The sequence below is a fragment of the Neomonachus schauinslandi genome, chromosome 6 (assembly GCF_002201575.2).
Source record: "Neomonachus schauinslandi chromosome 6, ASM220157v2, whole genome shotgun sequence".
NCBI lineage: Eukaryota > Metazoa > Chordata > Mammalia > Carnivora > Phocidae > Neomonachus > Neomonachus schauinslandi.
In genome coordinates this window covers 105,483,743-105,494,276 of record NC_058408.1, presented here as the reverse complement: position 1 = coordinate 105,494,276, position 10,534 = coordinate 105,483,743, and the positions used below count along the sequence as shown (strand labels likewise).

The 10,534-nt window shown below is 52.1% G+C and overlaps 1 protein-coding gene across 16 annotated transcripts in view; it reads left to right on the top strand.

Annotated features, from left to right (window-relative positions):
• The first annotated feature begins 282 nt into the window (after positions 1 to 282).
• The window catches only part of KCNMA1 (potassium calcium-activated channel subfamily M alpha 1), a 728,164-nt gene continuing 717,912 nt past the window's right edge, over positions 283 to 10,534 (top strand). For all 16 annotated transcript variants that reach the window (XM_021699676.1, XM_021699672.1, XM_021699675.1 and 13 more), the window contains exon 1: positions 283 to 715. In XM_021699676.1, coding sequence (XP_021555351.1) covers positions 335 to 715 — 381 coding nt within the window. In that variant the 5' untranslated portion in view covers positions 283 to 334. The remainder of the gene's footprint in view (positions 716 to 10,534) is intronic.

Genomic DNA, 10,534 nt, shown 5'->3' with positions numbered 1-10,534 from the left:
CGCTCTCGGCGCTGGGGGCCGGCGCAGCCCCGGGCGAGCGGGGCGCAGGCCGGGGCGGGGAGCAGCCCGCGCGCTCCATCCCCTCCCCCCCTCCCCGGGCGGGCGGCCGGGGGGAGGGCGGGCGGCGGCGGCCCGCCGTATATATCTCGGCGCACCCCGCCAGGTCGCGCACAGCGCCCCGAGCCCAGGCGCCTCCCCGCCCCCTCCCCGCGCTCCGCGGCGGCGGCGGCGGCGGCAGCAGTAGCAGCAATATGGCTGTTGATGGGTGTTCGGGGTGGCGCTGGCGGCGGGAGGAGCTCCCCCGAGCCCCTGCGCCGGCTGCCCGTTGCTAGCTATGGCAAATGGTGGCGGCGGCGGCGGCGGCAGCAGCAGCAGCAGCGGCGGCGGCGGCGGCGGCGGCGGCGGCGGAGGCAGCAGTCTTAGAATGAGTAGCAATATCCACGCGAACCATCTCAGCCTAGACGCGTCCTCCTCCTCCTCCTCTTCCTCCTCCTCCTCCTCTTCCTCCTCGTCCTCGGTCCACGAGCCCAAGATGGATGCGCTCATCATCCCGATGACCATGGAGGTGCCGTGCGACAGCCGGGGCCAGCGCATGTGGTGGGCTTTCCTGGCCTCCTCCATGGTGACTTTCTTCGGGGGCCTCTTCATCATCTTGCTCTGGCGGACGCTCAAGTACCTGTGGACCGTTTGCTGCCACTGCGGGGGCAAGACGAAGGTAACGCGCGCCCCGGGCGCCCGCCCCCTGCGCCAGCCCACCTCCTCGCTCCTCGCCGCGCCGGGCCGCCCTCCATCCCTGCCTGCCTTCCCCGCGCCGCCTGCCCTTCCCTCCGCTCTCCCCGCGCCCCGCTTGGCGCGGCGGGCGGCGCGCCGGGGCTGAGGAGTTGCCCCCGACCGGTGCGCTCCGGGACGCGGACGCCCAGTCCCGTCCCCTTGTTTATGGTGGGGTCGCCGGCGGCTGCGGTTGGGGCCGGGCAGGGGGACGCGCGCCGCTCGGGGGCCGGGGTGCGGGGTAGGGAGAGCGGAGCACGCGGGGCCCGAGGCTGCGGGGGGCCTCCGGGTGCGTGTGCCGCCCGCCTCGCCCGCCGCGGCCGGGCTCCTGGTGGTGGGAGACCGGGAGCACGTCGGCCCGCACTCCAGAAACCTGTTGGGGAGCCGAGTTCGCGGAGTCGGACGGCAGGGGAAACCCTTTGGGCAGGGAAGAAAATCTTTTGCGCTGGGGAATCCCGGGGGAGGAACCTGGCCAGAGGAAGTGGGGGGGGACCTCGGGTACAGCGAGGGAAAGTTGGGGAGATGCATCCCAGTTTTGGAGGCAACCCACGGAGGCTGCCACTTTAGGAATGTGGAGAGGTCGCACATTTGATGTCACCTTCCTCCCCATCCCTTAGATATTCTCGTGGAACATACCCCCACCCCAGGTTCTTCAGCCTCTGTATTCTCGCCCCCACGCCACCCTCCTTAGGTCCCCGGAAATGCCGCCAGCAGCGGGGAGCTGGAGCAAGGAGGTCCGCGCGAGAGCCTCCGAGGCCGCGGTTTCGCGCGGAGCCTCCTCCCCGGCGCTTTTGAGGTGGCTGGATGTCGGCTTAAGCTATTCCTGGCGCAGAGACGCCCACCAGCACCGAGGCTCACTACACCTTAAGTATGGTTGCTAGGCTGACTGCCTGGTCTGTCGCCGTGTCCCTAGAGATGTCCTCTTCCCCCTCCTCCCCCCACTGGCTGAAGGTGAAGGGCTGGGGCAGTTTTTCACAGAAAACTGCAAGATAAAAAAAGAACTGGAAAAAAGGGACGGAGCTGCATTGTGTTTGAGTAATTCCCATCCTAGGGGACTTCACAGCGCCAACATTTTCGGAGGGAGGGGAGATCAAAGGGAATAGGCGAACGGCCCAGGGTAGAGGCAGATCTTGGGATGTTCACACCTTTTCCTAGTAAAGTTAATCCCAGGACCCCTCAAACTTCCACAGGGCTCCACAACTTGTAGCAGCCTCCTTAGTTGCTGTGGGAAGTAGGGAAGCCAGGGGCTGTTGGTGAAGCACAAGGGTGAACCCAGGCTCTCTCTCCTGATCATTAATTATACACCGCACTGGGTGCTGGAGCTCAGCTGTGTTTTGTGGCAGCACATTTGTGTTTTGGAAAATACTGGTGTGTTGGAAATAAGGGAGAAAAATAAAAGCCATCTCTCTGTCCTCCTCCTCCCATTTCTCCTGAGGCTTCCAGATGTTGACCAGGCAGCTTTGGCGTTACCTCCTCCGCCATAGAGGTTTCGCCTTACTTGTCCAGGTGGGAAACCTCCCACATTCCAGAGAAGCGAGCAGGTTAAGCAAAGTCAGAACCATGAGACCCCGAGACCATGCTTCTTGCCTTAGCCTTCCTCTTAACCGCTTGTTCATAGAGCCTTCTTGATCACACGTTCACTCCTCTCCTCCTCCTCCCAGTCTTGAGTCCTGGCATTTTGTTTGTGTTTTTCCTTTACTGAGAGTCTGTGTCTGCGCTTAGGGGAGGGATAGTTCCTGGTCGTGGGCATCTAAAATGTTCAAAACCACTCAGTGGTTTGGGTGCAGTTTTTAACAGCCTCCTCATCCTTAAGGCATTGGGCATTCTTGATCATAATGAAAACTTTTCAATGAGTCAAAATAAGTTGTGGTGTTTTTGTGATCATAGGGTTTTAAACACAGCTTCCACGTCCCTTTTACCCTAGGGGCCCACAGATGTCACTGCAGTCCCCGTGATGAAATGCTAATTGGATTGTTCACGAAATGTCTTTCATAAAATGATGACCAAGCATAACTTCTGTCAGTCTTCTCAAGAAAAGAGGTTTTTGGCAATGATCATTAGAAAAAATGATCCCTGTCTATTAGGCTGTATTTTGTAGCTATGAGACCAACTGAGCTGACCTTACTGGAAATTTCTACAAAAAATCAACCTGGGACGAGAGATGCTTGCAGTTGGTTGGGAGCTTATGAGGCCAATGGAGGACGAGGTCAGGTCACTTTTGATACCATTAGAGTAGACTTAAAACATGCCCAGAATCTCTTAATAACTACCCCTTGATTTGCTCACTTGAACCATGTGTAGCCAGCTCATTAATAGTAACTTAGACCTTTTCTGAGCTTTTCTTTCTACCCCCGAGGTCTGTATTTTTACTGCCATCATGGTTTTTTGTCCTTCATTCTTTTTATTTTCCAAGTATTTGGTAGTTGTCGAGGTGCCGTATGGCAGAATGCATTTGTCCTAAGTTTGGAATAATGATTTTAGCGCTAGGCTTCCCAAGCAAACTGAGACTGCTTTTGCACAGAATTCTGTCCGCCCTCAGATGTCCTCACCCTCACCCTCATTCAGTCCCAAGATGGTTTGAACAGGAGCTGGGGTCTCGTGGAGGGCTGGTTTCTAGCTTCTGAAATTCCATGGGAGGTAAGTTTCCGCAGGGTGTCCCGACATCACAAGTATTTGGCCTCTGGGACAGCACCATCTTTTTTGATCAAAGGAAGCTGGGACTATGGGTGTTCCTCATGGGGCCTCGCATCATTAGCACCTTTGGCCTCTGAATCTCAAGTGGTGAGTGACTTTACTGTTTTGAAAAGAATGGAATGTGGACTTTTTTGGGGAAATGAGAGAACTAATCACATTTCCCCTGGTTGGGAACTTGGGCACAATCATCCAGTACTGTGTTCTTTGCTGTACTTTATCACATTATTGTTTTTCTCTGCTGGGTTTCATCAGAGCTCTGTGTTCGCGAGGCTGTGACGTTTTGAGGTCCAATCCAGTTGTAGACTGTAGTGAACCGTGAGCAGCTCAGGCAGCCTGGATCAGGCCATGACCTTGAAGAAGTCATTTAACATCTCTGGGCTCTTTTTCCTTGTGTTTAAAATGTTGAGATTGAATTCTGTGACTTCTGATGCCCCTTCCTGCTCTGTGATTCAGTGTCAGTGGTTGGAAGGAGTTGAGAAACTATGGGGAAAGTTTCTAGCTCAGAATGTGTTTTGCAGTTCTCTGGCAAATTCTTTAGGAATTCAGCCTTGGAGTGCTTCTGTGTCTTTATTCCTGCCTTCTCCTCTTCCAGCACACAGTCTCCTTCTCTTCAGATTAGTCTGGGGAAACTGAGGCCAGCTTTCTGAGGGAGCTGTGGCTTGCTGGGGGACCTGAATGTGGCCAGGCATAGGCTCAAGCCTGCTCTCAGTTTGAGCTATCCACCCTGTAGAAGCTTGGGCTTGATCAAGCCCGGTCTGCATGTAATGAATTATTGTCTCCATGGCTGTGTCTGAGAAAACAACACGTTTTCTCTGTCAGGTTCGTGACTAATATAAATATCAGATCCCGTTATGGCTTGGTAATTACCCAGGGTCTGGCCCGACGCATCCAATCAGGGCTGGAGCTCCAGTGCCTCAGAATTTTTGATTCCAGATTGGCCCTGCTGTCTCATCTCATCTTGGGGATTGCCTGCACTGGATGACCTTCAGCTAATTCTCTCTGATCAGGTCACTTAGGGTGGCCTTGGAGAAGCTCTCAGGTCCCAGCCACAGGGGAGTTCCAACAGACCTTCCCTCAAGCAGAGGGCGTTTGCTTCCCATTACCTGGCTCTCTTCATGGAAATGCACACTTTATAGTAGAGACTTGGCAGTCAGACCCGAGTGCAAATCCTTGATCGCACACTTATTAGCAGGGCATCTTTGGCTGGCAGCCATGTCAAGCCTTGATTTCTTCATCTGTAAAAGGAGCATAATGACGCTTACTTTGTAGGATGCTTATGAGGAGTAGCAATAATGGGTATATAGTACCCAGCAAATGCCTGGCACTAAGCAGGCTTCCTGTAAATAGCTCCACAAAGTGGTGAGTTTGTTTTCTCCTCGATTCCTTGAACGTTTTTGGCCCCAGAGGGGCACAGACTACAACAAGTAGAACTTTTTTGAGCCAAAAGGAACCTCTAGACTCTGAAGTCTCCTGTCCTTGGGTCCAACAACCACTTAGGGTCAGACTGAGATTTGGGTTCATGGCTCTTGGCTGTTGCAGGGCTGGAGGATTGGGGTCGGGGCAGCCAGGGAAGGCTCTGTGTTTTGATGGTTGCTCTTTGGATGGTGGGGACGTTGGTGGACTAGTGTTGACTAGTGTTGACACCGTCTGGCTCCAGGAGCGGTAGACCGAGAGGATGTGAACAGTTTGGTAGGAGGGCAGGGTCTGGCCAGCATCATACCTTTGAGTAGGGACCACGTCCATCCCTGTTACCCCAGTCCAGAGCTCACAGACCTGTTCCCCTGATGATGTCACAGTTTCCTGGCCAGGGTTCTCTGTACCAGCACCAGCTCTCCTCAGAGTGGTGTTTCCCCAAGTGTGTTCTGTGGAGCACTTGCCCTTACCTTGTGAAAAACGTTGTGAATAAATGGCACACCTGAGCACCCCCTTGGAGAGTCACATCCCAGGCTTGGGGACGTCCTGTAGTAGAGAAATTGGTGAAACTGCGCTTACCTGAGCTCCTGTTGAGCGGACTTGCTTAGCTGTCAAGCCTGCTGTGCCATACCCAAGAGTCAGCCTGTGACCTTGGGCAAGGACTTTGCTGCTTCGTGCCTCAGTTTCCTCATCTGCAAATTGGGGGTTGTCATAGAGCACAGCCCTGTGGGGTAGCTACTCTTTCTAGCCCTATTTATAGACTTTCCTAAGAGGACACTGGTGCCCTAAAGCCTTGGGCTGACTCTGTATCCAGGTGTGCTGGGGACTTACCCAAACATATATCATTAGGATGGGAAGAGCTGCCCTATCATTTGGCATGGGGCAGAGAGAATTCCAAGGGTAAGGCCAAGTGGGCCCCCTGTTTGCCTTGCTACTGTCCTCCTCCCTGGGTGGGGACATTCATTGGGTGCCTGGTAGTGGGGAGTAAGTGCTTGCTTTGGGTCTCTCTCTCTAGTCTCACCAGGGCAAGAGAAGGGTGCTGTTGAAACAGTCAGGCTGGTCCTGGAGTGCGGTGGCAGGACCTCTTGCCCAAAGTGGGCAGCGGGGGTGTCCCAGCTCATGGTGGCAGTGGCCGTGCTAACCTGTGAATCACAGCAGCCAACACCACGTTCTGGGGCCTTCAGAGCGGTGGAGCCCCTGGAGGGCCGCCTCTGTGGCTCCCCTGGGGGGGGGGGGGGCTGTGTTTATGCAGTGACGTTGCAGCTCCTGGGCCCTGCCGGGAATCCTGCCCTTCGTGGACATGTGTCTAGGGGTCAGGCAAGGTCAGGCCTCCTGCAGGACCTCTGAAATTCCACAGCCTTTCTGCGCCCGGCAGGGAGCAGATCGAAAGTGCCTCCTTTTTTGAAATGCTTCTCTTGAGTGGGTGGAATCCTGGCCCCGGGCACACAGGGAAGGAATCTCAGCCTCAGAGGCAGGGGCTTCCTAGCATTCTGGGTAGGAGTCTCAAGGAGTGTTCAGTTGGGGTATCAGAGCTCTTCTTCCGAGGGCTGGAGAGAACATCTGTTGATCTGGTCCCGGGGCTTCTCACACCTTAATATGCATATGAATCACCTGGGGAGCATTAAAATGCAGCTTGTCCGGAAGGCCCAGGGTCAGCCCTGAGGTCCTGCGCATCTGACCGGACAGGGGCGGGTGTGCTTCTGCTGTGCAGACCACACTTTGAGGAGCAAGGATCTGGGCCACTCCTCAGCCTCCAGTCAGTGCCTCCTGGAAAAAAAAAAAAAAGCCTATGTTTGACTGTGGAAATTCCCAGCTCTAGAGCAGCAGGGGAGGGGTGGGACGAGGAAGATTTACTGTTGCCAGGACAGCCAGGTAGAGAAGACTCGGCTCAGGCCCCTCCGCGATGCTGTGGTTCAGTCTGGGCCCTTCCTGCTATGGCCAACCGTTCGGGTACCTGCTCCCAAGGAACCCATAAGCACTGTTGGTTTGGGGCTGGGTTGTGGTGGCCAGAGCCGCGTTCTGTGGATGCACAGGGTGTGGTGTGTGTGTTGCCGGCCCATCAACCTGCGGGCTCTCCCTCTCGCCAGTCGGTCACACTGCAAGGGGTGAGGCTTCCCGAAGTCCAGGATGGCAACTCAGTCAAACCACCTTCTTGCAAAATTAAAGGCTCGTGGTGTCGCCCGGGCTGCACTGTGGTGATGCGCCAGGAAGCCAGTTGCTGGCCACTCCCTCTGGGGTGTTTGAAGTCAGGGGGCAGCAAAACTGCCAGCCTGATTTTCCTCAGGGACCTGGGAACTTAAAAGGATTGGCCTCAAGACAGATCCTGAGTGTGGGGGGGGGGGGGGGGGGGGGGGGGGGGGGCTGTGCTGTGCCCCCTCCAGCTGTCTTCTCAAGGATTCTGGCAGGTGAAATGGAAAGTAGCTCTTTTTGTCACCTTAGCCCGGTTGTTTGCAGCTCCTATTCTCAGGGACTTTTTCCTTGAGGTGTGCTGTTCATGTTGTTCCATTGTCAAAGAGTGGAAGCTGGAGTAAACTCTCAGCCAAAAGCATCTTCAGCAGCCAGAATGAAGAAGGGCTTAGCACAATGTTCAGCACAGAATAGGTCCTCAGATTAATGTATGGTTACTATTGTCGTTGTTGATTTTGCTTTTATGACCTAGTAAGTACATACGTACTATGTGTCCGAAACCGAGCTCGTGCTAGGGGAAAAATAAGACCCAGTTGTGACTCACCAGTTATGTTCTTATGGGGTGTGCTCATGTCTGGTCTCTGAGTTGCCTGCAAACCCCCCGAGGGCAGGAACGGAGTCCTCTAAACACAAGCACACATATATGTTGGGAAGGCCCTTTCCACGGTGGTTAGCTGGGGGCCAGGTGGGAGTGTAGTAGGTGCAAATCATTTTGCTGCTTTTTCTGGGTAATTCGTTAGAAGCTACAGAGAAAGTCTGGGTGAAAGGGAGGGGCTTGATTTGGTGACATGATGATGTTTGAGTCATTCCTGGGTTTCAGTTAGTTGTGCCACCCAGGTCTCTCTTGACCAGTGGCTAGCAAGGATTTAGTTCATGATGAGCAGCTGTTTGTGAGCTGGATGAGTCAGGCAGGGGATGGAAGGGCAGCTTCAGAATAATGGAAGATGGAATTTGCCTTGTTTTCAGCATTATTTGGTGATTGTCTTTGTCTAATTGCCAATTTGGAAATGTAATTGACACTCCAGGTCCAGAATGGATATACTTAACATCCTCATCTCCCTGTAAGATCTCATTACCTGTATGACTAATGCTTTTCTACATGGCCAAACATGAAATTATTTAAGACATCTCATTCACTTTGTATTCCTTGCTGTTTCATTGGCCTCCCTACCTGGTTTTCTGAGGGCTCCAGATCTGGTTTACTCTGGGCATTTCAAAGGTAATTAGCCGAAATGCCTGTATTCCTCTCTTCTCTCCTTCCTGCTGCTCTTCCTTCCTTCCCTTCTTCCATAGTGATTCCTGCCAAGTCTGGGAGCAGAGACTGAAGTTGGCTGGTTAGTGGACAGCAACAGGGACTTGATCTCGCTAATTTAGAAGCACATGACATTACAAAGTCATAGAGGTGGAAGGGAGACTTAGGGCCTGGGTCCTACTTTCTCCCCAGTGCCAGGGCTGGGAGCCCTGTGCTCCGTCATCATTGGGGATGGGGGTGCTTATGATCTTCTGAGGCTGCTGTTCCCCAGAGGGCAACCCACTTTGGAATGCATGGAAAGATCCTTCTCCTTGCACTAACCTGTCTTGCTTCTGGTCTGTTTCCATGACACACAGAACAAATCTTGGTAGATAATAGATTTCAGGTTCTAAATCCAGCCCAGGAAGGCTCAGAGTTGGGTGGTGGTTAATGTCAGCAATATTGTTGGGGGGTAGAATGCCCATAGTTCTATCCCCTTTCAAGCTCCTTTCTTTTTCTCTTAATGACTTCCTGGTGTCCTTCACCTGGGGTTGTAAGGTTTCTCCTTGTCCCATTCCCCAGAGTTTGGAAAGTGGCCCATTTTGGCTGTTGGTTCTGATAGTTTGCCCTCCAGGATGTGTCTGGTCTTGTTAGAAGCTGTGGGTGGAGGTTTTGGCTGTCCCTGGGCCATCAGGTTACTTCTTTGTCAATGACCCATGCACTGTGTTCCAAAGTTTAGCTCCCTTCACAGTTTAGTGTTGGACTTGGCTGGGAGCAGATGTGATTCTGGGGCCATGCCAGGAACCCAGATGTAGAGTGCGGATCCTTTGTTAAGACGCCTGAGTTGGACTCTGCTTTCTAGGTGTCGGCTGTTCCCGAAGGAGAGAGAGCAGATCTGGATCTGGAGCCTCTTTTTGCACCATTTAAGTAGAGCTGCTTCTTAGGATCGAGGGTACTTCCTCCCAGCCGCTCATCTTACCTCTTCTCTGGGCTTCCATATATTACTGTCGCCATTTCTCCTATTCTGTGGAACAGAAAGAAACCAGAAAAGAAAAGAGAACATGCAAGAGGAGAAGATGAGGGAGAGTAGGGGGTAGAGGGAGATGTTCACACAATGAAAAATAGAATTTCTCTTCTGGGAGTTAGAGGTTGGGTAAATATGTAATTGGATGGATTTTGTTTTTAGTTCCTGCACCTTTGTGTTAATGAGTAAGTCATGACAATGAGTAAGTGACCTCACCCCCAAGGAGTGAAGCGTTATGTAAAGAACAGTAGAAAGAATGATTTCACCTTTGGAAGATTTTAGCCCTTCCAGTGAGAAGTGTTGTCTAGCTAACTGATGGTATGGAGCCTGGGTGGCCCGTGGCCCAGATACTGGGAGTCACAGGCTCCGTGGGGATCTTCCTTGTGTGTCTATTATACAGGAGCAGAATCCTGCCCCTCTTGGGGAGCAGTTGCTGCATTAACTTGTTTTCCCTTTATGTGACTTTGGAGTATAGACCTTTTATGGCTCTGGAGGGGAAAAAGTGGGTATCCAGTGATAATCAAGTGGAGAACTCAGAGAAAGGGCTCTTAGGCTTGTAGGAAGGTTTGGAAGAAGCAGGGTTTATCCAGGTGCTGGGGCTGGCAACAGCTTCATATACATTTTTTTTTTCTTCTTTGTGCATCTGGGAGCACTTTTTATAAAGTGCTTTAAGAAAGTGCTCCTGGGAATTGTTTTAGCCACCTATGAATTATGGCCATTTCTCCTGTGAATTGTGTCAGCTACAGCTGATCAGGTGTAAGATTCTTGAAGGGTGTAGGAATGGTGTCTTTAGCTGAACACACAAGAGAAGTCAGTGGTTTGTTTCAGTCTTAAAAATGTCATCCTTTCCTTAAGCTCGTGCGCAAGCCTATTTTCGTCGTAAGATTTCTTTTTTTTTTAATTGAGGTATAGCTGACATACAGTATTACATCAGTTTTAGGCGTACAGCGTAATAATTTGATATTTATATGTTGTGAAATGATCACCACAGTAAGTCTAGTTAGTATCTGTTACCATTTATAGATACAGAATTTTTTTCTTGTTATGAGGTCTTTTAAGATTTATTCTCTTAACAACTTTCAAATATGCAACACAGTTTTATTAATAATAGTTGCTTTGCTACACATTACATCCCCATGACTTATTGATTTTATAACAACAAGTTTGTATCTTTCTTTACCTATTTTGTACACTTTGAATTCCCAGCCTTTGGCAAT